Below are 27,066 nucleotides of genomic sequence, written 5' to 3' on the forward strand. Positions count from 1 at the left end.
AGTCTGTCTTCTTGTATGTTGAGGTTTTCAGTAAATATGTTGCATTTAGAAAATTTTGTTATAGATCTAACAAATTGCCAATGAAACACAAAGATACTGACGTCCAAAGAGATGACCTGTTTTCTTTTTTTCTTATGAACGAAAAAAAAATGTTATTTTTAATTGTTCAGTCGTGTTACTGTGTCCTGTAGATCAGTGGAATAGCATTAACTCGCTCTGCTACCTCACTGATGTGTTTGTTTTGTCATTTTTCTCTCAGATTATAGAAGCGAACATGTTGCAAAGCTTCAGTCACTCGCAGAGTTTGATGAAGGACCAAAACACTGGAACCTGCTGCAGCACTCCACACAGCATGTTTCAGCAGGAGAACATGGACTCACCTGCAGAGGAGGATCTCACCTGTCCTGTCTGCAGGGACGTCTTCAAAGAGCCTGTCGTCCTGTCATGCAGCCACAGCTTCTGTAGAGACTGTCTGCAGAAGCGCTGGACAGACAGACAGACACAGGAGTGTCCACTTTGTAAGAGACGGTCATCAATGACCATGATTCCACCTGATCTTACAGACCTGCTGCTGGAGGAGCTGACAGAGGAGAACTTCAGCAGCTCCTCTGAGTCTCTGCAGTCTGCACAGTGAGCAGCTCTTCAGTCTGGACCATCAGCAGCCGGTGTGTCTCGTCTGTCTGCACACATATTAACATTTACCCACGTGAGAAATGGACTCTTATTTCTGCAGCTCTTTCCCGTCTACTGACCGCTCAAAGCTGCTTTACAACAACTTAACAGTTTCACACATTCACACACTGATGGCGGAGGCCGCCATGCAAGATGAAAACGACTCATCAGGAGAAATTTGGGGTTCAGTATCTTGCTCAAGGACACTTGGACATGCAGCTTGGAGGAGCCGGGAATCGAATCAGTGACCTTCCAATTACTAGATGACCCGCTGTGGCTCCTGATCACAAACAGGAGCTTACTTGTGTTTGTGATTCAGTTTTATCATCCTGTTTGTAAACTAATGTCTTCATTTAAAAAATGTTCTGCTTTTACCTGAATAATTAATTATTTTAAGTCATTCGGTCTGTAAACTAATAAATGTCTTCATTTTAAAAAAATGGATGCTTTTACCTTAAAACTCATTTTAATCTGTTTAACTATTGGCTGAAATCGAATATACATAATTATGTTTTCATTACCTGAAACTGTTGTTTTCATCACATTACAGAACAAATCAAGTGGTTGTTCTCCAACACAGCCTGCTACTACACACACACACACACCATAAGATTTTCTGAGAAGGACATGAAATTTGCCCGAAGGTGTTAAGGTTCATCACCAGGGGGGTATTCCAGAAAGCAGGTTCAACGAACTCTGAGCCTAACCCTGAACTCTGAGTTGACTTACCCTGTGTACTGAAACTCTGAGTTTTCAGCTCCAGAACAGCTGATCTCAGTTAGGTAAGTCGACTCAGAGTATGTTAACTCTGAGTTGAGCTCGCGCGTAATGACTAGTAAAAAGCCATAATCAATGGAGCTCCGATACTGTGATTCACAATGGCAACAGGGGGGAAAACAGGAAGTAAACCTTTTCTGGGAAAAACAAAGTAACACGGCTGCGGCTGTAATAAAAATCACTGACAGACTTTTAGATGCAGTCGTCTTTTCATTTTGGATTTAACATCACTTTCTGTTTATATAAGCCTTTAAGGAAGTGGTTGAATGTATAAAACCAGTCTTACGATGGCTCCTCACTTTGGTTTTATTTCACATATTAAACAAAGTAATTCAAAGTTTATTCTGTGGGTATTTTAACTTGTAGCTTTTGTCACCAACAGGTGGTGTTTAACACACATCCGTGTCCTAACATTCTGCTGAGTAGTTGAACATAAAGTGGTGCTCACCTCCACCTCCTCCACGTCTGACAGAGGCAGAGGAGCTGATCCAGAGTCAGAGGCTGAGGGTGTCACTCACCCCCAGCACCAACATTAGAGGCAGACAAACACTGACTGTCTACAGACAGAACTACAAGTCACTTAATCTTATACTCAATGCGGCAGCAAACTAGAAACACGGACTTTGAAATTACGTTGTTGGAAAAAAACACAACAGGCTCTACTGATGGTTACTTTTGTAGTTATCTGAGGGGAATAAAGAAAAACAAATGAAATATGAGTTAATTCTCTTTTTGTGGCTGCTGGAAAGTGATTGATTAACCCGTGATTATATATATATATTTTTTTTTTAAATTGTTCAGATCTGAGAGCACGTCACGATGACGTAGCCTGATATTCGTTGTGCGGCTGGAGAATATAAATGACGGACTGCTGTTCAGTTCAGTCCTCGTCAGGGAGTGAGGGCTCATCTAAATGAATCTAAATTCTCCTCCTGGTGTAAAACTATGTGAATTATTTCTGCGTCAACATGATCGGACTGAGAAGTAAATGACAGCTGCTGTCAGGTCTTCAGTTTTACCCGCATTACCAGCTGAGGTCTGAAACTACCTCCAAGAGACAAACAAGAAAATAAAGCGGTTAAAACAGAGACCGGAAGACTCTTTACAGCTGGGTGAAGCCAGGGGGACGATGATTTCTCAATTTCACACAGAGGTGAAGCCGCAGAGAAAATCATGTGAAAGTCAATGGCGGTGCGCTTTGTATGTTCAAACCACAGGAAGTGTCACTGGGCAAGAGGCGAGGAGGAAACTAAAGGGGGGAATTCACGCGTGTGTCGTCTACGTTTCGCCTGCTCTGGCTGTACTTCCCCGGCCCTGGAGCAGGCGCCCCGAGGAGGGGCTAGTGACGAAGCAGGCATACATATATGAGCAAGCTGCAGTTCTCTGCTGTCGGACCCAGCTGCTGCTCTGCTCTAACATTTTTTATTTAAACGGAGAAAAATTCACGTCATCAGATAATTCAGCTGTCGCGTCTCGATGGATTTTATTGGATATTTCTTCTTCATATTCTTCACATCACTGTCACCACCAGCGTCTGTGAGGAGATTTAGGTAAGGCAGCTTTGCAGGTGAATTTTGGGGGTTATTAAATGTGATTTGACTTTGTGTGTGAAGTTGTGCGTTTCTGTTGTTGTAGTGTTTTGTGATTTAAAGGCAGAGAAGGCGGTTTCAGGTGCGGACACAGCAGCGCTGCTCACCGCGTTTTACAAATGACTTTTGCAGCGGGTTAAACTCCGCGTGAAATTGAGAAACAACTCGGTGAGAATCATCTTCCACCGGCTTCTCCGACTTGTAAAGAGTCTCTCGGTCTGTGTTTTTGCTGATTCATCGTTTTAGTTTTAAGGTAGTTTCATTTCTATTCTGCCAAACTCTGCAACTCTCATCCCTCCTCACTGCGGGACAGCTGAGACACACTGACTGACTTCAGAGCAATCTGTCCTGCTCGGTGTTGACTGCGAGACATCATCTCACCTTTATGTGTGTTATTACATTACATATTACAATATCAGAAGCTTTGTCCAAAGAGACTTACAGTAATTCATACATTCATACACTGATGGTGGTGGCTGCCGTGCTGACCAGCACATCAGGAGCAGTTTGAGGTTCAGTTTCTTGCCTAAGGACACTTCGACATGCAGACCAGGGGAATCGAACCAGCAACTGTCCTGTAACAAGATGCTGGTTCTACTCCTGAACCACAGTTTCCTTTACTAAGGACTTTGAGCTTCTCTGGTTCACTGAGTGAAGACACTGACTACTTAAAAGATGTCCCGTTTTCTTATGAACAAATAAAAGCTGTTTTTAATTGTTTAGCTGTGTTACTGTGTCCTGTAGATCAGTTGGAATATTGTTAACTCGCTCTGCCACCTCACTGATGTGTTTGTTTTGTCCTGTTTTGTCATTTTTCTCTCAGATTATAGAAGTGAACACGTTGCAAAGCTTCAGTCAGTCGCAGAGTTTGATGAAGGACCAAAACACTGGAACCTGCTGCAGCACTCCACACAGCAGGTTTCAGCAGGAGAACATGGATTCACCTGCAGAGGAGGATCTCACCTGTCCTGTCTGCAGGGACGTCTTCAAAGAGCCTGTCGTCCTGTCATGCAGCCACAGCTTCTGTAGAGACTGTCTGCAGAAGCGCTGGACAGACAGACAGACACAGGAGTGTCCACTTTGTAAGAGACGGTCATCAATGACCATGATTCCACCTGATCTTACAGACCTGCTGTTGAAGGAGCTGACAGAGGAGAACTTCAGCAGCTCCTCTGAGTCTCTGCAGTCTGCACAGTGAGCAGCTCTTCAGTCTGGACCATCAGCAGCCGGTGTGTCTCGTCTGTCTGCACACATATTAACATTTACCCACGTGAGAAATGGACTCTTATTTCTGCAGCTCTTTCCCGTCTACTGACCGCTCAAAGCTGCTTTACAACAACTCAACAGTTTCACACATTCACACAAACTGCTCATCAGGAGAAATTTGGGGTCCAGTATCTTGCTCAAGGACACTTGGACATGCAGCTTGGAGGAGCTGGGAATCGAACCAGTGACCTTCCAATTTCTAGACGACCCGCTGTGGCTCCTGATCACAAACAGGAGCTTACTTGTGTTCGTGATTCAGTTTTATCATCCTGTTTGTAAACTAATGTCTTCATTTAAAAAATGTTCTGCTTTGACCTGAAAACTCATTTTATTCTGTTTAACTCGGCTTCCGATCAGTACTTAATAATTCCTTTAATTAAAACCTTTTAGAACCATCATGTCTTCGTTATTTTACACATTTTCAATGGTGTCACATGATTTAAGCTCAGGTAGAGGAGTGTTTGTACTGTTTGTACTGTTCTGAATACATGTATAAAGTTATTAGTGTTGGAAAAAGTATTGAAACAGACAAAATGTTCATTACTTGTGTCAGTGATTCAGTTTCATCATCCTGTTTGTAAACTAATAAAAGTTTTGATGCTTTGACCTGAAAACTCATTTTATTCTGTTTAACTCAGCCTCCAATCAGAACTTGTCTCAGTAAACCGTCTCCTTTCCGGTCGTAGTGGCCAAGACGCTTCACCACAGCAGCAACTAGAGCTGAGGCGGGGCGGGGAACGAGCGCTGGCCCCGCCCCTCTCTCCCCCGGGCCGGAGGAGCGTGGGGCGGGGCCAGCGCTCGTTCCCCGCCCCTCGCTCCTCCGGCCCCGGGGGAGCAGGCATACATATACGAGCAAGCTGCAGCTGTCCGCTGTCGGACCCAGCTGCTGCTCTGATCTAACTTTTTTTATTTAAACGGAGAAAAATTCACGTCATCAGATCATTCAGCTGTCGCGTCTCTCTTGGTGGATTTTATTGGATATTTCTTCTTCATATTCACATCACTATCACCACCAACGTCTGTGAGGAGATTTAGGTAAGGCAGCTTTGCAGGTGAATTTTGGGGGTTATTAAATGTGATTTGACTTTGTGTGTGAAGTTGTGCGTTTCTGTTGTTGTAGTGAAGTACCAGAACCAATTCCACTGCGAGACATCATCTCACCTTTATGTGTGTTATTACATTACATATTACAATATCAGAAGCTTTGTCCAAAGAGACTTACAGTAATTCATACATTCATACACTGATGGTGGTGGCTGCCGTGCTGACCAGCACATCAGGAGCAGTTTGAGGTTCAGGTTCTTGCCTAAGGACACTTCGACATGCAGACCAGGGGAATCGAACCAGCAACTGTCCTGTAACAAGATGCTGGTTCTACTCCTGAACCACAGTTTCCTTTACTAAGGACTTTGAGCTTCTCTGGTTCACTGAGTGAAGACACTGACTTCTTAAAAGATGTCCCGTTTTCTTATGAACAAATAAAAGCTGTTTTTAATTGTTCAGTTGTGTTACTGTATCCTGTAGATCAGTTGGAATATTGTTAACTCGCTCTGCCACCTCACTGATGTGTTTGTTTTGTCCTGTTTTGTCATTTTTCTCTCAGATTGTGAAAGCGAACATGTTGCAAAGCTTCAGTCAGTCACAGAGTTTGATGAAGGACCAAAACACTGGAACCTGCTGCAGCACTCCACACAGCAGGTTTCAGCAGGAGAACATGGATTCACCTGCAGAGGAGGATCTCACCTGTCCTGTCTGCAGGGACGTCTTCAAAGAGCCTGTCGTCCTGTCATGCAGCCACAGCTTCTGTAGAGACTGTCTGCAGAAGCGCTGGACAGACAGACAGACACAGGAGTGTCCACTTTGTAAGAGACGGTCATCAATGACCATGAATCCACCTGATCTTACAGACCCGCTGCTAGAGGAGCTGACAGAGGAGAACTTCAGCAGCTCCTCTGAGTCTCTGCAGTCTGGACCATCAGCAGCCGGTGTAGACGCTTATTGAATTTGACTAAATGGACTCGTATATACATAGAACTTTTCCCGTCTTCTGACTTGTGTCAGTGACTCAGTTTTGTCATCCTGTAAACTAATAAATGTTTATTTAAAATTTACTTGAAAACTCATTTTATTCCCTTCAGCTTGGCTTCCAATCACAGCCCATGTCAGTTAAGTCCACTTTGTAGATTATAAAGTAACTATTGGCTGAAATATAATATACATAATAATGTTTTCATCACGTCAAACTGTTTCCATCATGTTACAGGACAGAACAAGCTAACAGACTTCTTGAACAGCCTTTTGTGTTCCTCACTGCCGCTGTGGTCGACACAGACACTCACAGATTAAAGATGTTCTGTGGACTTCAGACAGAACTGAAGGTTTTCAGTTCATTCAGTCAACATCTCTCCACTCTCATCAGGACCGTCCACAACCTCCACCTGAACACACAGGATGACTTTTTTTTTTAACAAAAAGAACACATACAGACAAACAGGAACACTCAGAACAGAGTCCCCACCCCAAGAAGTTAAAATAAATAAATATATAACTACATAAATAAAGAATAATAATAGTATAAATAAATAGATAAAGAAGGATGAGTGAATCAAAGACAACGTAAGATAGGCATATCATGTCGTGATAAGGGGCATATTGACAAAAAGAAAAAAGAATGTTACAGAAAAAAACAAAAAAACAAAAAAACATTAAGTACAATGCATACAGGATATTATTTAAGTGGGTTGTCATCTGAATACAGTGAAGTCAGTGGTTGTCCTAATTAACTTGGTTCATCCAGCTCTGATTTCTCTTCCACATATCTCAGAAAGGGTTGCCAAATCATGTTAAATTTACCAGTTGAACCTCTAAGCGTGTGTTTTATTTTTTCCAATTTCATATAATATAAAATACTTCTGATCCAAAGTGTGTGGGATGGAGGGATGGCATCTTTCCATTTCAGAAGGATTAAAAGACGGGCGAGCAGGGTACAGAAGGCCAGAAAGTCACACTGGAAATTGTTTAGGTCGTAAACACTGGATGGCAGTCCAAAAAGAGCTATGATGGGGCAGGGAGATATAGACACCTCCAGGACCTCAGAGAGTGTTTTAAACACCAAAGTCCAGTAAGTCGTCAGCTTGAAGCAGCTCCAAAACGTGTGTATATATGAGGATGGGGTCATTTTACAACGGTTGCACGCTGGATCTACAGTATGTCTGGGAATTTCTCTGATAGTTTCTCTTTGGTCCAGTGATATGGATATGGGTTTGAAAACAGTGCTTCATCCACAGGTATGCCTGGCCCTGTGCTCCATGTGACCGCCTCTGTGCTCTGTCATTGGCTGGTTAACGCCTTCAGCAGCCTATCATATCCGACCTGAAAGGCTTCACACATCCACAGATGAAGTTGTGAGACTACAGCTAACGGAGTCCTGACTGGAAAACGACGCAGGAGACTCACAGCACTCGACCTCCATCTCAAGCTGCTGCCGGGCTTTTAAACACAACAAGCCCCTAAAAAACACAGAGACTTACGAAGAGTTTCTCCGGAGAAAACAAACCGACTCTGCTTTGAGGGCTTTTCAGCGGAGCGAGACAAACCTCATGATGAGTGTCCGCTGAGCAGCCATCACCACGGTGGGACACATCCCAGTTGGGGGGTTGCGTCATCACCGTCAACTTCAACAAAAAAGATCGGATATTTCCCTCGCAGCGCAGTCACGGACTCTTCACAGGTATTTATATCGGAGATTTGACAACAGCATTTTCTTTCACATGAAAGGTTGACTCAAGTTTCTGCAGTGCTTCGTCTTTTCTTAGCATCTACGCACTAAAAGGTGAAAGCAGGACAGTTGGAGCAGGGCTGCGCACACCGCGTTCAAGGAAAACACTTAGTTATCTGATGAGTACTTAGAGTCTCTCTGTCACAGTCATGGTTTCCCTCCACAGTCAAGCGCTTTAACATCAGTCAGTATTGATTTGTGGCGAAATGTCTTATTCAGATGTTCAAACACGCGCATGGTTTGAAATGGAAACAAATGAGGCTTCAGCTAGCACTAGCGGCTAACTTTAGCAGCCAACTTTAGCTTCAGCTAGCACTAGCGGCTAACTTTAGCAGCCAACTTTAGCTTCAGCTAGCACTAGCGGCTAACTTTCGTTGAGGGGAGGGGGAGGAGAGAGGAGAGTGGGAGGGGAGGAAAGAGGAGAGAGGAGAGTGGGAGGGGAGGAAAGAGGAGAGAGGAGGGGAGGAAAGAAGAGAGAGGAGAGGGGAGGGGAGGAAAGAGGAGAGAGGGGAGAGTGGGAAGAGAGAGGGAGGAGAGGGGAGAGGGAAGGTGCAGTAAACTTGGATTCACATCCAGAGGAGGATCTGACAACCTCCACCTGAACACACAGGACGACTTTAAAGTCAGAACTGAAAGCTGTAATACAGCAGATCTCTCCACCTGCTGGCAGGAACTTTCATTGCATCTTTCTGTGTTTAAAAGTAAAACGACCCATTCATATCAAAAAGGTTGAAGTAGAAGCTTTGAAACCAACCAAACAACACTTACTGACAGTTTGTCCTTATTAGGAGAACACAATAATACATTAGTTTATCTTACATCAACCATTGTGGGTTATTATGTATCATGTTCACTGTACTTTGGATGATCACAATAAGCCACTAATGACAAAACATGATGACCCGGCTGGCAGTTCTAACAGAGTCAAACGAAGCATAACAGCTGCTCCAACAAAATATTCTGATGTGGTTTCAGCAGATCACACCCTTCAGCGTTATGTCTAAAGGTGTGCGCCCCACCTTCTCTGAAGGAAGGAATAACTGGGAGGGCCCAGGTATTCCTTCCTTCTCCGATGGCCAAGTTTCTTTGCCGAGAAACTTGATGCTGTTTGCTCCCCGTCAGAGCGCTGTTGCGGGTATTTAAGCCCACCTTGTTTTCTCAGGCTGTGATGGTTAAGAAAGGCAGCCAGAGTCTGTCTTCTTGTATGTTGAGGTTTTTCAGTAAATATGTTGCATTTAGAAAATCTTGTTATAAATTTGGCAAATTGTTATAAAACAAATTGCCAATGAAACACAAAGATACTGACTTCTAAAGAGATCGAAAAAAATCTATTTTTAATTGTTCAGTCGTGTTACTGTGTCCTGTAGATCAGTTGGAATATTGTTAACTCGCTCTGCCACCTCACTGATGTGTTTGTTTTGTCCTGTTTTGTCATTTTTCTCTCAGATTATAGAAGCGAACACGTTGCAAAGCTTCAGTCAGTCGCAGAGTTTGATGAAGGACCAAAACACTGGAACCTGCTGCAGCACTCCACACAGCATGTTTCAGCAGGAGAACATGGATTCACCTGCAGAGGAGGATCTCACCTGTCCTGTCTGCAGGGACGTCTTCAAAGAGCCTGTCGTCCTGTCATGCAGCCACAGCTTCTGTAGAGACTGTCTGCAGAAGCGCTGGACAGACAGACAGACACAGGAGTGTCCACTTTGTAAGAGACGGTCATCAATGACCATTATTCCACCTGATCTTACAGACCTGCTGCTGAAGGAGCTGACAGAGGAGAACTTCAGCAGCTCCTCTGAGTCTCTGCAGTCTGCACAGTGAGCAGCTCTTCAGTCTGGACCATCAGCAGCCGGTGTGTCTCGTCTGTCTGCACTCAGCGACACACACGGTGCACATATGTCATCCGTCAATGAATTTGCACATGATGACTGGACTTGGACTTCTGCAGCACTTTCCCGTCTACTGACCGCTCAAAGCTGCTTTACAACACTTGTCAGTTTCACACATTCACACACTGATGGCGGAGGCCGCCATGCAAGATGCAAACTGCTCATCAGGGAGGAGAGGGAGGGAGGGAGGGGAGGTGGGGATAGGAGAGAGGGAGGAGAGAAAGGAGGAGAGGAGGGGAGGAGGGAAAACTCTTTCTCACTGGCTTTCCTTTCCTCTCAATTTACTTCTTCTTGTCATTGAAATCACCATCTTTGCTCACAGGAGAACTTGGATTCACATCCTGATGTGACAACCTCCACCTGAACACACAGGACGACTTTAAAGTCAGAACTGAAAGCTGTAATACAGCAGATCTCTGCACCTGCTGGCAGGAACTTCTTTGCATCTTTCTGTGTTTAAAAGTAAAACGACACACTCATATCAAAAAGTTTCAAGCAGAAGCTTGAAAAAACCAACCAAACAAACCTTACTGACAGTTTGTCCTTATTAGGAGAGCACAATAATACATTAGTTTATATTAAATCTACGTCACAGAACATTAGCTTAGTCCTGTGAACTGATACAAGTCAATGAGGTGAACTTTATAAAGCTCCTTCTACAAAGTGCTATAAGTTAATTTACACATTCACACACATATATTCAGGAAACAGATATGAACCAAAAACAGCGTCTGTCACACAAATTCAGTCAGTCAGTCTGTTAACTGATGGATGAATGAATGAAACCATCTCTGACCACAGTGAGTGTGAACGAGCTCCTGGAGGAGGAGAGGGGATTTTCTTACTCCCCAATAACACAAGAAAATCATCTTTATTTTCGTAGGAAGATAATTTATTTATAGTTTATGATCATCTTAAATATCATATAAATATATATATTTACTGATGACAGTGCAAACAAGTTTCAAACATTGTTCATCTCTCAGTGCGTTTACATGACAAACAAGAAAACCTAATTACTGGGTTAGTCCGACTATGACCGTATTTTTAAGGTGTATGTATACACCTTAGTCTGACTAAAATGGGACCAAATCGGATTTCTCATAATCGGATTAATACACACAGATTATTCGATTGATAGTTGCATTACTCCTGCATGTATACTCTCCATCAGATCGGATTGAATTTTTGTGCTCTGCGCAGGCTCAAGTTGTTTTTTTTTTCTTTACTGGGGCGTGAAGCGGAAGAAGAAGGACGGCGGCGGCGGCGTCTTTCCTCTGAAATCACTGCAAGCATGAGCGCCATTGTGCATTTATTTAAAGTAATTATCATGTACACCATATACGAAGTGCTAAAGTTTCTTGAATGCCGAGGCAGCTGGTGATGTAAAGAGGTCAACCAGAGGTGTTTCTGTTACCACCAGATGAAATGGGTACAGCACCACCTATATCGTACCGGTAGCGTACATGCTTCAGCCAGTAATTTGATTTTCTCACCTGCACGTATACTCAACAATTGCAGCTGTCTGATTGAGCAGCAGAGTCGAACTATAGCTGTAATCTGACTAAGCTGTGCATGTAAACACACTGACTGAAGTCACAGTGAGGATTTAACAGTCAGCATCAATGACAGATTTACAGTCAGGAGACAGCGGAGTGATCGAAGGCACCACAGAAGAGTTCTGTTCACTCTGACTTGGCTGAGAAACAGATCTGTGCTGCTGCTTTACAGTAACATCAATAATATCCAGTAGACTTCATCATGAATTAAAGGCAGTGAAACATGTTAACAAACAAAACATACAACAGGTTCTGTGCAATTTCATTGGAATGCAAATGATGGAAGAGAAGGAATTTTTCTATAAAAAGTCTTAGAAGTCTCATTCATGTTTGTAACATTCTCAGATATTAAAATAATTTTTTGTTTTGTTTCTTTTCTCATCTGGATTGTCACTCTTGGTCCACTTCACACTGAAGTCTCTTCCAACCAGTTTATTCACACTGTTAATGCTCAGCATTCAGGGTATCGACCATTATTGCTTTATTTCTGAAGCTTCCCTCGACTGACATTGAGTTAGTGTATCTAAGTTTTGGCATTTAAGGCACATGATCAAACTATAATTTAAAAAAAGAGTCTCAGCACCATGAATCTGTTTGACAGGTCACCTGAGTATTGCTATGAACGATATGATCCCATAAAATACTGCTTGTAAGTCACTTAAGTTTCATCAGGTCCCTTTTTAAATTTGTAAACTCATTATTTATCACAGAGTATACTGTTGTGTAGCTCCATCTTTGGTTTTTAGGTAATATAACGTTTGTAACGCCCTATGAGATCTTTGTGAACCTTCAGTCTTGTTATCATTTAGGAATCTGTACATATTTAACGTAGTTGAGCTGCCTTACAGAGTAAGAAAACATCTCATCTGTTTGTCAAATCCACTCTGTAAGTCTGATCAACAACTGATGAAGTTCCACAAAGATCCACCATAAGGTTGTAGAATGCATATTTCACTGAGAATGCACATGAATATACTGTATATTCACACACCTTTACGACAGATAAAGGAATCAATCAAGTGAATTGGACTCTGCAGCTGGATTATAATCAGCTCCCAGATGACGAGGACCTGTAGAAAACAAAGAAACATACATATTATATGATGTCAACTTTTTGGATTTTCATGGTGAGGAAGAAAATAGAGCCCTTTGACCTCCGGACCTTAAGTAGTGATTCCTGTCTGTCTCCTATCCCTTTAATTAAAAGACATCTGGCCAATTTGATCACTATGTTAAATGTGATCAAACCGATGTGATCAGCTGTGATGAACTAATCACACCCTCCACAGCGCCTCTAAAAGTGAAACACATGATCTACCAACTGAGCTACCGGGGAACCCAAAGTCAATTAAAAAAAAAAATGCCATTCAAATGCTGCAGTTAATCTTCATGTGTGTGTTTGTTTTTATTTTTTTTATACCATGAAGGAACGTTCTTGCCTTGAGCTATTTGTCCATAGAGTTTTAATCTGGAAGCACTTGTGCAGCCAGAGAGAAATTCCAAATGAGCTGAACCAAAACCTGCAGGACCCATCAACAGACCCCCGGGGTTGGGCAGGGTTGGGTCAGTTCACAAGAGAATAACTAAAGGTGAAGACAGGCGGGCAATGAGTGACAAAGCAGCATTACCTGCAGAGACACCTCACTGTCGACGACCGCCAGGAGCGGTGCTGCGTATTCTACCAACAAGCTCATCCAGTGACCGTGTGTTCAAACTTCTAATGCTGCCATTCAACAATTAATACTACCATTTACAGCATTTAAAAAATAAAATAAAAATGTTTATTTACCGTATTTAGTCAAGTTGTTTGCACTGTGAATGGAGGAGAAAGAGGACCAGAGAAAAGAGAGAGAGTGTTCTAAAACAGACCCGACAGCTCCAGGATCAGAACCTTAAAGAACCTTAAATTTGCTTTTTGCAAATAAAATAAAAATCCATTGTCATCAGTCTATGGAGACAAATATTGGTTGGTAATTCACTTCACAGCTCTTCACAACAAAGTCCAAACTGAGAGTTTATTTTTAGTTTTTGTGCTTTTCACTGAGTGTTTGCTCCGGCTTCCAGTCTTTATGCTAAGCTAAGCTAACACCTAATCTCCTCATGTCTCTCTTACAGAGAACACCTGCTCATATCAGCTTTATTTCAAAGAGCCTTGAACTGTTTCTGGAAAACGTCACAGCCTGAGATATTCAGGCCAACGACACACTAGAAGTATTAAACTGACAGATTTGGAAAACTAGCTGAGTGCATTTTATTTTTTTAATTGTTCTGCAGCCAGCTGGCTTTAATTCAGTTTGAGGGTTGATGCAAAGTATCGTTTATTAAATGATAATTTGGATTAAAAGGCATTAATTTACATCCAAAAGAGACTTTCTTTTGATTTAATCACTCAGTTTTAGAACCAGAGGCCTCATGTATATCGACAGAAGGGTTCAAATCTGAGGAAACAAAAACAAACTGTCTGGATGTGATTGTATCACACAATGTTTCTGTAATGTTGATGTCAGAACATGATGTGTTGATGTATATTGATACAGTACATAACACGAACTTACCTTAATTAGCTCTGAAGTGCTTTGTAGCTACAAGCAGAGCCTTAGCTACAGCAAGAACTACAACTCCTATAATGAATCCATAAAACCCTCCAATGAGATTCTTGGCGGAGCAGTCCTCACAGGGCTTCTCTGAAATATATCATAAAACTCAAATCATGTTAAACTCAAAATGTTACTGCATATAATGGACATCACACTCAATAAAGAGTACACGGAACACATTTAAAAGGTGTTAATCTTCAAAACCTAATAACACATGAACAATTAAAATTAGGGCCGGGCGATAAATCTGCAAAATCAATTGATTTTAGTTACATTTACATTTAGGGCATTTATCAGACGCTTTAGTTTTAGTTCATGCACTGATGGTGGTGGCTGCCATGCAAAGTGCCAACAAGCACATCAGGAGCAGTTTGGGGTTCAGTATCTTGCCCAAGAAGACTTCAGTATGTTTGTGGTTTAGGCAGATTTTTAAAAAAGGACTTGCTCCGCCACCGCTGCCACCTCATGGGCTCCCGTAGTTCACAGTGGGCTCCGTTCTCTGCCCCGCATTTACTTCCCAAAGAGAAACAAATACAACAACGTGGCAGCAGACCAAGAGATCGTTTCCAAAAAGGCATCGTCTCATCAGATATTGTGGCGTCAGACCTTGAACAAGCCACGGGTGATTTATTATTTATTTCAGCATCTCAAACAGAAGCATGCAGCAGATCTGTACAAATGTTCATTATGAGATGGACGAGACCGCAGCAGCCCACAAACACCTGCTAAAAAGCAGCCAACATTAGTGGAGTCATTTAATCGCTAAAGACATGGTGCCCACATATACAGTGCAAACACCTGGTTCATCCACATGCTGAAAACTTTTGTCCCCGGGTTTGTGCTACAAAGCCGCAATGTGGCCTCAAGCCAGAGAGGTAGGAGGCAGGCTCGTCTTCTTTGCCAAAATGTGTATAAATAAATAAATAAATAAAAAAATAAATAAAAAAATAAAAAAATAAATAAATAAATAAATAAATAAATAAATAAATTTATAAAAAAAAAAGAAATGTTGAAACTAAAGACAGCAAGCACACACCTGATGTCCTGTGCATCTACCAACATGTGATGTTTACTGTGCAATGCATGCAGATGTTTAATTTTGTTTACATATCTTCAGGGACACAAAATATTTTTGTATACAAAACGCAAATTTTATTTATCTACAGTAAATGTGTCTCATGAAAGTTTTGCTCACACTTTATTGATCCGAAGGGAGCATTCAATCTGACAAGTTAAATTTATGTTTATGAAAGCATTTCATCAAAAAGGGACACATATTTTTATATTTCAAGTGAGTTTGAAGGTGCACCGTTTAAAGTGGCAGGACCATTTTGTTACAATAAAAAATAAAAGCAATACTTTTGATGATCTCTTTGTCATTTGTAGTTTGTTTTTGAGAAGGAAAAAAAATCGATTCAAATCATAAATTTAGTTGAGTGTGAAAATATCTGAGATTCAGTTTTTAGGCCATATTGCCCAGCTCTAATTAAAATCATTTGATGATTAAACCACCAACAAAGAAATCTCACCACAGAAAGGCACGAAGGTCTCAGCATCAATCTGATGGCCGATTTCCTCCTGAGTGACCACACAGCGGTATTGGTCAGTCTTGGTTACAGCTGTCCAGCGGGTAACGTAGTAAAGGCCTCCTCTCTCTGAGCACTTTCCCTCAGACGGCAGGATGTTTCCAGCGCTGTCCTGCCACTGGACCTTTGGTTTCGGAGAAGCTCCTCGAACCTCACACTGCAGCAGCAGCCCATCCTTCATGTCATTAAGTGTTTTGATGTATGGCTCTGGGCATGTACCTGTGAACATCATATAAACAAAAGCATGTTAAGAACAGCTACGGCAATAAATATACAAAAGGGCGTGTTGTGTTTAACTGTCAATGACTGAGGATGTGGAATAAACTGTGTTTGTGTGAGAAATGAACCAAGACAAACAGAAAAACAAACTGAGTTTGGACTACACAAACCCAGCAGTGTTTGATAAAAAGTGTTAGATATAAAAACTATTTCTAAAGTGGTGATGAGAATATGTTGAACATCTAAAATCAATCAATGAACATTTTATTACTGTTTGTTTATCAACAAAAATTTGAAATATTTTCTGGCACCAGTTTCTAAAATCTAATAATCTTCTCACTATTTTCTGAAAGACTAAACCATCAACTGATTAAATAAAAAAAGATTCAGCATCACTGTGCGTGTCATCTGATTTCAAGTTCAAGTGTAACAAGTTGAATTCAAATCGGAATCACAACGAAATTATGATCACAGAAAAGTTTCTTATCATTACCAGAAAAGGAGAAATCAGCGGCAATTACCTGATGATGTCACTGATTTCTACATCTGCAATGTGAGCTACAACTTTGTGACCCAAAAACCTTTTCATCTACCAACACTGTACTGGATCAATAACAGCTGATCAGCTTTGAGTGATCAGTCAAAATGTTGACTTCGAGAAAACAGACGGGTTTAAGTGTTCTTACAGTAAGGAAATACATATGGAATGACAAGAGTTAAATAGGCTGCAGAGGCTTGGCTAAAATACAATACAAAGTAGTTTAGAGTGAACTGTGTGTGTGTTTGAGTTTCAGTAGCTGATAAAGTTTGCAGATGTACAGATCACTAACATCACTCACCAGGGATTTCTCCTGATCGGTCTTTTAAGGTAAGCTCTGAAAGACAAGGAGGAGCATCGGTATTCACACACTGCATGGATGATATGAACATGTCATCTGTTCTCTGTTCTGTTCTCTGCTGCTCCGGACGCTTTACCAACCAACGTGTCTGTTTGACGTCCTGGGCATGAGACTCAACAATCAGCTGTCTTTGTGGTGCGTTCAGGAACAGCTGGGACAAAATCCTACTGATTCTACCTTTAACTTTAATAGTCTTTGAATTCTATTAATATGACGTGAGCTTCAGTTAGCTTTGACCACAAATGTCCTTCAGAGGGAGACTTTTTACTCTGATACTCTGAGTCCATGTCAGAGCCTGAACTCTGTTACTGTACTGGAGGAAACAAGCTGGATCAGAACTTCTACTTTTACAGAAGTATCTGAACTTCTACTGGAGGAAAGGATGTGTGGACTTCTCCCACCTCTAGCGATGGATCCTCAGTTGATGTGTGTGTGTGTGTGTGTGTGTGATTGAGTCAAAATGAACTTTAGTGTGTGGACATGGTTTGGACAGAGAGCAATAGTAGCTAACGTTAGTTTGAAAAAGGAATCCACTAACACAAACTAATGACCAACTTCCAACACATCATAGAGGTTGCAAAGAAAAACTTTAATATTAACTGCTATTAAAAGAAAACACTCACCAACAACGAGCTCAATGTTGAATGTTTGACTCGGCTGAAGATGTGGAAAATCACAGCTGTAGTTCCCGCTGTCGGCCATCGTCATATTCTGGATCTTTATGGAGGCGTTGCCATTCATCAGTTGATCTTGAAAATGTGAGACTCGACCTTTGAACTGCTCATCTTGACCTTGATGTCCGTTATTGTAATGATCACCTGCATCATACAGGAACACCTCCTTCTTCTGACCATTTTTCTGACCATTTTTCCTCCAGTCAAAGAGTATTCCTTCGAGGTTCTCCCTGGTGCTGAGGGAACAGGGTAAAATGGCATCATCGTGTTCTTTCACCAACACTTTGACACCTGGCCCTGTAAGACAAAGCATTTTTTAATCATTATGTTTCATAGAGAGCCATCGGGGTAAAGCAAAAGATCAGATAACACATTTACATGTCACCTCAATTACTCTGAAAGAACAGCTGTATGTATGTTAGATGGTAGTCAGATTATTTATATACAACCTGGACTCAAGAGAAGTTGAGACTAGATGTTATTAGAGTAAAAATTAAATCTGGTACAACTTGAGAACAAAATTAAGAGGCTATACCATAAATTACGAGGGCATACACAAGAAATATACTGGTTAGCAAAAGTGTCTTTCAGGTTGTACTATAAGATGTGCACGGAGCCATGTCTTGTCAGTCTTGTTTCTCGGGATATCCGACCTTTATACCTTTATTGTCCCACAAACAGGGAAGTTTCTTTGCCACAGCGGCAAAAGTACAGTAGTTCTTCTGCCCTAAGCTAAGAGCTTTAGCCTATGCAGCGAGCTAAACATATGGCTTCAGTAACCACTCGTGAGGCATCCTTGAGTTTACTGATCCCTTTTTACTTTGTAAAACTGTGAGAAAAGAATCACAATACAAAACTTTCAGTTTCATGTAAAAACATACATTCACACTTATTTCTGTGTGCAAAATAACCAACCTGAGGACTTAACATTAATAATACATCGTATTTTGAATAGCAACCACAAAGCTAAATAATAGCATCAACTCTACTGAGTGAAACGTGTACTGCCGTCAATAACACGGAACGCAAAATGGAAGCGCCAGTAAAGATTCCTAATTAATTATGTTTGATTTAACTTACAGATTATGCCTTTGACAAGCGCAAAAGTTAAGGAAGTAGCCAGACTCGTCCCAGGAGCGACATGTTTTCATACTCTGCTGCACGTTTATCTCCCGCTCCATGCACTTCCTCCTCCCAACATACCCCACTAGAGGGCGCAGTAACCAGATCAGCTGCAGACTGAGAGCTTGGATCAGACAGAAAACAAACCTCCAGAAAAGGAACAAAACAACAACACAAAACTGAGGGACAGAATAGTAGTGGTTTGAAAAACAACAACAATCGTGAAAAATAAACAAAATAATTAAAAAATGTATAAAATAGAAAAGAAAGATTCAACACCTATATAACATATTTAGTGTACAGGGACTCAGCATGAGGCACTTATCATTACAATTTAGCCTATTTTGTATGCGCCATCTTGGTTATCTGGTTGTTACTCATGTAAAACATGTAATAAAACACTGCTGCCTTGATATTCATAAACGTCTTCCACGGCAACGCAGACAGGACAGACAGTGCAGCGCAGGCAGGGAGGGAGGGAGGGAGGACTCCACAACATTACTGCACATGGCTCTCATGCCGCCGTGGCTCCATTCATCTGCAGCGGCACTGACACAGCGGTACTACCACTACGCTTCAACCGTTAGCAGCCTCGTATCCTTCGCGATTGACGTTTCTCCTCACACTCCGATACACAGTCGATTCTGCGATAATTTAAAAGCATGTATTAACTCTAACAGGATGACTGCGACGTCAGGCTGGCCGTCCGGTGTTCCTCAGACGCGTAACTTATTGCTCCCATCGGAGCGAGTACGAGCAGTAACGTGCGGTATGTGAACTTTTTCTTACCCTTATGGAGATTTTCCACAACCGACATCAGCAGGCAGACAAACACGACCAGACTCCCCGGAGGTGTCCGTAGAAGTTTAAATCCCGACATGTTGTTTTGCGGTGACAGCTAATACACAGCAGAGACGTGTGTGTTTAGCTTCAGGGAGTTGGTGCAGCTGACTGAAACGCCCCCCACCGTTTATTGTGAGAGGCGGAGACAAGTGTTCATCACGAGTGGCGCGTGAGACACAGGTTGCACACAGGTCGGCACCAAACCATTTTGTAATGTTTTTATGAGCTGCTAATGTATGTAGGCTGTTACTGTGATGATACATGGCAATTAAATATTTAATCTGAGTCTATAATGACCTGACCCTGACTTGTAAATGTGACATCTGTCCACTATAATGTCAACATGTTTCATTACATTTAAGTTTAAATATGGACAACTCACTTCATAATATATGAATCAGTATCAAAAATACTACTACTAAAACTAATAATAATCATAATGAAAACTATGTATGGTGCATATTTAGAATAGTAGCCTGCTGCAACTTTACTTTTTAAAATAATTTAATCATTGTTATCATGATTTCTATTAATAATAGTTCAATAACATTGGATTGACGAAGGATTATGGCTTCTCACATTTAGGCTATTCTGCCAACACAGTGAGAAAAGGGAAAAGTTGTATTAAAAATAAATACAAACAAACAGCCACTCCACAGATCACTCAACTGGTCCAAACAACAGAACAGATCACAGAGCAGCTGGTCCTGACTGCGTGGATCTTCAAAATCTATGATAATAACAATATTAATCATCAGGTGGACACATTGACATGCAGCTGGGACAAGCCAGTATTGAACCAGCAACCTTCCAATTACTAGACAACCCACTCTACCTCCTGATCACAAACAGGATCTCCTGCAGTTCCTGAGGCCCTTTGAGGAGAGACTGAAAGACTACGAACATGTTAAAGGAAACTGTGGACAAAAGTTTATTACTTGTGTCATTGATTCAGTTTCATCATCCTGTTTAACTGATAGAAGTCATCCTTTAAAACAAATTAACACTTTGGCCTGAAACCTTATTTTATTAACTTGGTTAACTAAAACAAGCTCTGATTGAAAGCGGTCTACTTTTTAGATTATAAAGGGAAGTATTGGCTGATAAAGAATACATAAAATTACGTTTTCATTACCTCAACCTGTTGTTTCAGGTAAACAGACGTCTTGAACAGGCCTTCTTCATGGCTGCTTTGGGGACGACTGCAGTTTATACAATTAAACTTCCCACATTTTCACAGGATCAGTGATGTTCAACTCTGAAAGTCTTGAGAAGCAAGTTTGTTCATTCACCAGTTTATTAAATATTTACACGACAAAGCGCAAACGCAGATTCTACAAGTGAAACACAGTTGATGAAATCACACAGGCAGCGTTATGAGGTGTGTGTGTGTCACATCTGTTGTACTTGAAACAAAACAAATCGTCACTCAGAAAAGTTTTCAGATAATTTATTTTGTACAGTAAAACAGGTTCAGAGGCTGCGTTTCTAACTGACTGAGTGGCTTTGTGGACGACAGATTTACACACCCAGGATGTTACCAACCATCTCTCAGCGCTCTCATGGTTAATTGAGTATATTACAAAGAAGGACGATCAATCAACTCCTCAGTCGATCTTGATGAAGTGTCTGATACGTGATGCAATGAAGACGTGAACTGCTCAACGGTGATGACTCGATGCAGATAAAATAAACTTTTTCGGGGGGTGCGTTCAAGAACGCCACAACTCTCTGACACAAACTTCCACCACAAGATTCCAGATGTGGGAAAATCTGTCACACTATTAAGTTTCTACCACATCGCCAACTAAAAAAAAAAAAGGCATTTATCTCCAGGAATAAACATAGTATATACTCTTATTTATCTACCTCCTCTTAGAAAGGCATGTGTGTTTGTCAGTTGTTCTGTGTCCGTATGATCATGGCCGTGTGAGCGTTGTGGGGTCACTGAACGCAGCCCTCTCTCGTAAGGTTTTAAGCCCAGGTAGGGGGGTGTTTGTATCCCATTACTTGGGAGGCCTGTAGGCGATCTTCCTACTCTTCAGCACGGACCACCTGTGTCTCTTCATGTAGTAGATCAGGGGGACGAGGATGGCCGAGCCCATCAGCAGCTAGAGAGAGAACAGACAGATTAATCCCACATCGAGCTCCACTTGTTTTATGGTGTCTACATCCTAAAATGTCCTTCAACTACAGAACATTAAATAAAAAGGGGATTAATGGAAACGCCCAGTGGCCTAGTAGTTCAGACGCATACCATGAAACCAAAGCCAGATTTGAGGTATGACACGTTAGCTTATTGAATGTCATTCCTCTCTTTCTACCACCAGTTTTTCCCCATTGACCCGATCAAAGTAAGATAAGAAATTACTGTTGTGTAATCTCAGGACACAACAGAACATAACTGCTGGGGCGGCAGCAAAAGTTTAAAATTAGCCTGCTGGCTAACACTGGCACATTTACAGAAATGTCTATTAATGTGCAATGTTCTTTAAATAAATGTGTGTGTGTGTGTGTGTGTGTGTGTCGTACCTTCAGTCCCATGCGTTTGCGTTGGTCGTGCTCCGGCTCAGCAGCCCACCGCAAGAAAGTACACACGTCTTTAGCGACCTGGCTCATGGTGGCAGGAGTTCCTACGACAACAGACACGCAGCGACCATCAGCACAAGGATTCTTTACAACATTTTGTTTCTGAATCTTCTATCACAGCATTTAGATAATGACTGATTATTATTGTGTAATTAGGACTGATTGATCTGATTTTGGCTGTTTTTTATTGACAGTTTTTAGCTGAAGTATTGCAGCAAAGTATTCATCTATACTGACATTTCAAATCAACAATCACGATGTTATAACATTTTTAAATTCACACGTCCATTTTGACTGTTTCATGATAGTCTTGGAACTGAAACACAGCACAAAGCATTTTCTCCCTTTTTGCTCGGCTCAGAGTTGTACGTGACAGCAGTCAGTCCGACACACATACACACTGCTTCTTTACTCACCGTCGTCATACTCCAGAATCTCGTTGTAGATGGGCGGGGCCATGCCGATGGCCTGGCCAGGGAAGTATGGGTTGTAGTAGAGTCCCTCTCTCACCGTCACTCCTGCTGGAGGTTCACAGTATCCTGTCAGCAGGCTGAACACGTAGTCCTCTCCTCCATGTCTGAAGTGATAAAGGGGAACACAACAAGTCAAAACCAGACACTTGCAGATTCAAGATAGTTCTGTGGCCTCAGTTGTAACTGTAGCTTTTCAGTTTATTCAGTTTTTACCTGGCATTAACGATGTAACTGAGGTCTGGAGGCAGGGCTCCGTTGTTGGCGACCCTGGCGGCCTCGGGGTTGGGGTAGGGCTTTGGGAAGTAGTCTGACAGCTTCCCTGCACGGGTGAACATCTCTCCAGTCTCATCAGGACCGTCCACAACCTCCACCTGAACACACAGGACGACTTTAAAGTAAGAACTGAAAGCTGTAATACAGCAGGTGATGACAACAACATGGAGTTTCATTCTACAAATAACCAAAAACATGGACACCATTATTACACATGTGGATACAATCTGGTCAATTTAAATGTGCTCCACTATGGACTCAACTCTTATTTATTTTATCTATTTAGATCCCCATTCCTCTGCCCAGAGACTCAGACTCACCTCCTCAGCGATCGCCTTGACCTCGGCCTCTGTGTGTGACACTCCCACCAGATTTCTGAAGGCCAGGTACTCCATACTGTGGCAGGCTGAACACACCTGCTTATACACCTGGTAACCACGACGAATACTGCAGGGGAAGAAAGTCAGAGTGAAAAACATGATCATCCTCTCATCACCCCCTAAAAACCACCATAAAGACTCACAGACATAAAGATACTGAATACTGGTGGAGATGTCCAGTTATTTTAACATTCAGAGTTTCAAACTGTTTCAAACATGTTGGATATTTCTCATTAAATATTAACAAAACCAAGGTTTTACGCATTTTTCGTTCACTTGCCAGCAGTCCTCTTTTACCTGCATTTGTTGCTGCATGGTAGCATACGTTATTGTGTTAATGTGTCATGTAGATCAGTGGAATAGTATTCAACCATCAGCATCTATTGTGCCAACTGATCAATGCATCTTTGTGCATGAATACGACCCACTCAAAGGAAAGGATATATACAGCTTTTCAAGAAAAATACTCAAACATTTTACAAAATGTATCTATAACCGTTTTTTAAACTGGGCAGCAAGCCACCAATCCTGCCGTCCTTTTTGCGGCTAAGTCTGCAGATTTAGACAGAAGACAGTAAATTGGGGGTCTGTTTTGGTCCACCAACATGACGCCTCGGAGGGAACACTTATTTCCACCTCCACTGCTATGTAAACACAAGCCGTCGATGTGCCGGCCACTGCTAAGATGGGCGGAGGTGTCGATGACGTGCACTGTTGTGCAACCCACAGCCAGGAGTTTTAAAACCAGGAAACAGCTGATCACAGCAGTCAGTCCATCACTTCATCCGTGGACGTCAAGATGAGCAACTGAACAGCCGCTGAGATCTGGGAGATGCAGTGTCTCCTCGGTCTCTGTAGCTGTTTTGTTGTTCACTTGTTGTTGCAGTGACAAGCTATTAAATGTTGCTACTTTCAAATTAAAAGCCCCCCACTAAGAACCCAGTTCTAAACTCCGATGGGGTGCAATGTAAAGCTCTTATTTTGAAGACAAATTCGACCTGCTTCACTATTCACGCCCAACTTCGTACTTCACGTCACGTCAAATGTTGACGCCTACCCCAGTGTCGGCCAAGTGGCAGCTTTTGGAAAAAAAGGAATATTACATCTCCCTTTTAGAAAGACAAGGCAGCACACTGTAGCCTTTACCTTGCTGCAAATGCGCCACTTCTTCTATCTTATAGGGGCCTGTGTTTGCAGATAAATCAGTAAGTATAAACATGTGTGTGTGTGTGTGTGTGTAGCCTTCACACCTAGCATGGTCCAGAGAAGACAGAGGTCCAGCGTGGCTCCAGGGGTAGTTAGGAGGGTGAAGCTCCAGGTCAGAGGCTTTAACTGACTGGTGCAGCATCAGAGCGAGCCCTGCCCCACCGGCTGTGACCACACCCAGTGTCGTCAGGGCAACCTTCTTGTTTCGCGGCAGGGTGGCGAAGGACATGTTGGCCTGCGGAGGAACAAGAGCACAAAAACACACTCGATAAAAAATCCCATAGAAACATGTAGATTATTCAAACATCAGCTAATTTAAAATATCCTGTTGTGGGAATGAGATACAAACACTAGCTGGTAAATCCAATAACCAAAAGTGAATCCCTATGAATGAAGATGGCAAGAATCCCCCTTTCTAGTGACCCAAATCTAAAAAGCTAAAATATTTGATTTTTGGACACTGACTAACAAGGTTTACCTTCTTCTGGTGTAACAGAGATGAAAACTAATAATGGAGAGGTCAGCAGCATTAAATTTATAGTCCAGTAGTCTTTGATAAACATGACTTATAATCTCTCTCCACCATAATCATCAGAATCGTATAAAAATTCAAAGATATTCTTAAAAAAATAAACCTCTTCAACTGTGATTCAACAAGTACTGCCACAGCTTTAAGTTTTTTCATCTGTGAATTAATGTCTATTAAACAATAAATTGGCTGATCACATTGATTTTAGAATTAAAAATCCCAATTTCTGGAAGCCAAATGTAACATCATGTAACTGGCTGTTTTATCCCAACAACACTTTAAAAGGACAAATGTATTCTGATTACAATCAGACCAGACAAATAAACTGCTGCAGCCTCACAAAGATAAGAGCAAATCATGATTCTCAGATGTCCAACAACACCCGACAGCTGCACCTGCCACACTAAAAGTTTACTTAAGGACCCAGCTTTACTGTATGGGTGCCGTTCATCAAAATGCCCTTGCTTACAGCGCGGTCATCCTTATGAAACTGTCCTTCACTGCTGCTTCTGTAACCAGGCAGCAGGCGTCACATGACAGCATCCTCACATCACTGTAGACACACACAGACACACCGAGCTACACTCAGGAGGGAGATTATTTACTACTTGTTAATTAAAGGTGGCATACTGTTAAAAATCCAATACAAATCACCAGGATGGTTAACACATAACCATCTTATGAGATCACCACTGATTAATCAGAAAAATAATCAGGACACTGATCAATAGTCGACTGATAACATAGTTTTTCAAGACATACTTGAAATCAAACACTGGAAAGAGAACAGTTAAACTTAAGTCAAGCCTTGCTGTGTGAAGTCACACGTGTGAGTGTATGTTGTCAGTGACCTACATTGATTAGTTAAGTAATGAGCGTTGCCAGTCAGAGTTCTAACACAGTATAAAGCACATTTTTGAAGCTTTTTGGAAGAAATAAAACAACCTGAACGACTCCTGATATGCAGCCATCTACAAATATCGATCAGTTTTTCTATTCATGCCTCAACCAGGTCACAACTGATGGGACATTACAAAAGGAGGTTCAGCTTCATGTTTTCTCAGACATGACGGTCTCAGAACTCCCCCACAGATCATAAACAGCCAACAGATGAAGGTTACAGCAGTAACCGGCTGAAGACTTGGAAGGAAGGATTTCTTCACCGGAAGTCCTTACAGTCCTTGAAATGCTAACTCGTTAGCTTTAGCTTTAGCCGATTCAGTATCGGACATAATTATAAATGTAACGGGACTCGAGTCACCTCTGAAACTATTACAAACATTACAAACACACACCCGGGTGTCTAGATCCTTGTCACTGTGCCGTTAACAGAGATAAGAGAGTAATTTTATTCAACATTTCCATTTGCCGGGTGGTTGACACGGCATCATGAGTTAGCTAACCGACTAGCTTGCTACATGTAGCGGTAGCTGAAGCGACTCTTAGAGATCTATGACGAGTGTTATGCAGGTTTTATAAGCCATGTCGAACTCTGCATTTTAAGAACGATGAAATATCCGAGGAGTTAATGCCACACCTGTTTGCCACATCCTAAAAATCTGCTGGAACACGAGTGACCTTGTCTCACCCCGCTGACAGCCACCAGGCTAACATTAGCTCGGTGCTAGGACACATCACAGCAGCGCTTTCCTCTTGTTATTACCACACTCCGTGCTCGGTGATAAAAACAAACTCATATATCGACCTACCGTCGGGGTTTTGATTGTTTTCGGCGTGCTGAGGAGCGCCCTACCGCTCCCCGATAGCACCACAACTCGTAACGCCGCCATCTTCTCTGCGTTTCTCTGATCTGAGAGGAACTGCTCGGACCTGCGGCGAGGCAGACAGACGCACAACCTTTCCGGTCGGAACCTTCAAAATAAAAACAGCCCCTGTGAAGTGTGCTGTGTCTATATGAGGACAGACACACGTCAGTGTTTACATCACACTCTCTCTGCGCTACTGTCAGAATAAAACCACTGACACACACATACATCACCTCGAGTATGTATGGAACAATATACAATGCCAATGCAAAAAATAAACATGTATAATCACTTTCCAATGCTACATATTCATATAATCAGGGCGCCCAAGAATTTCAAAGGACACAAAGGTTTAAACGATAAGTGCTCACTAGACTATA

The 27,066-nt window shown here is 41.9% G+C and overlaps 2 protein-coding genes and 2 long non-coding RNA genes across 6 annotated transcripts; 2 read left to right on the forward strand and 2 right to left on the reverse strand.

Annotated features, from left to right (window-relative positions):
- The first annotated feature begins 2,374 nt into the window (after window positions 1–2,374).
- Window positions 2,375–4,918, forward strand: LOC119020599. The gene is made up of 2 exons (XR_005075371.1): window positions 2,375–2,999; window positions 3,862–4,918. It is a non-coding gene; the product is annotated as an uncharacterized LOC119020599 (long non-coding RNA).
- Window positions 4,919–7,711: 2,793 nt separating this feature from the next.
- Window positions 7,712–11,901, forward strand: LOC119020597. Its single transcript, XR_005075369.1, has 2 exons — window positions 7,712–8,034; window positions 9,529–11,901. It is a non-coding gene; the product is annotated as an uncharacterized LOC119020597 (long non-coding RNA).
- A 46-nt stretch (window positions 11,902–11,947) lies between these two features.
- Window positions 11,948–19,744, reverse strand: LOC119020593 (butyrophilin-like protein 1). 3 transcript variants are annotated; one of them, XM_037100041.1, is made up of 6 exons: window positions 19,417–19,743; window positions 17,455–17,802; window positions 16,772–16,807; window positions 15,657–15,932; window positions 14,086–14,214; window positions 11,948–13,968 (listed from the first exon to the last, which is right to left on the reverse strand). In XM_037100041.1, exons 1-5 carry the CDS (start codon window positions 19,505–19,507, stop codon window positions 14,087–14,089), a joined length of 879 nt encoding a protein of 292 aa, XP_036955936.1. In that variant the 5' UTR covers window positions 19,508–19,743; the 3' UTR covers window positions 11,948–13,968; window position 14,086. The 3 variants fall into 3 exon arrangements, with proteins under 3 accessions (XP_036955936.1, XP_036955937.1, XP_036955938.1); XM_037100042.1 differs by having other exon boundaries at window positions 11,948–12,600; window positions 19,417–19,742; XM_037100043.1 differs by lacking the exon at window positions 16,772–16,807 and having other exon boundaries at window positions 19,417–19,744.
- Window positions 19,745–20,905: 1,161 nt separating this feature from the next.
- LOC119020592 (cytochrome c1, heme protein, mitochondrial) lies at window positions 20,906–26,787 on the reverse strand. The gene is made up of 7 exons (XM_037100040.1): window positions 26,630–26,787; window positions 24,436–24,626; window positions 23,126–23,252; window positions 22,746–22,903; window positions 22,476–22,636; window positions 22,003–22,103; window positions 20,906–21,581 (listed from the first exon to the last, which is right to left on the reverse strand). The coding sequence occupies exons 1-7, from the start codon at window positions 26,708–26,710 to the stop codon at window positions 21,477–21,479; spliced, it is 924 nt and encodes a 307-aa protein (XP_036955935.1). The 5' UTR covers window positions 26,711–26,787; the 3' UTR covers window positions 20,906–21,476.
- Between the last annotated feature and the right edge of the window lie 279 nt (window positions 26,788–27,066).

This window comes from Acanthopagrus latus, chromosome 6 (assembly GCF_904848185.1).
Source record: "Acanthopagrus latus isolate v.2019 chromosome 6, fAcaLat1.1, whole genome shotgun sequence".
Lineage (NCBI taxonomy): Eukaryota > Metazoa > Chordata > Actinopteri > Spariformes > Sparidae > Acanthopagrus > Acanthopagrus latus.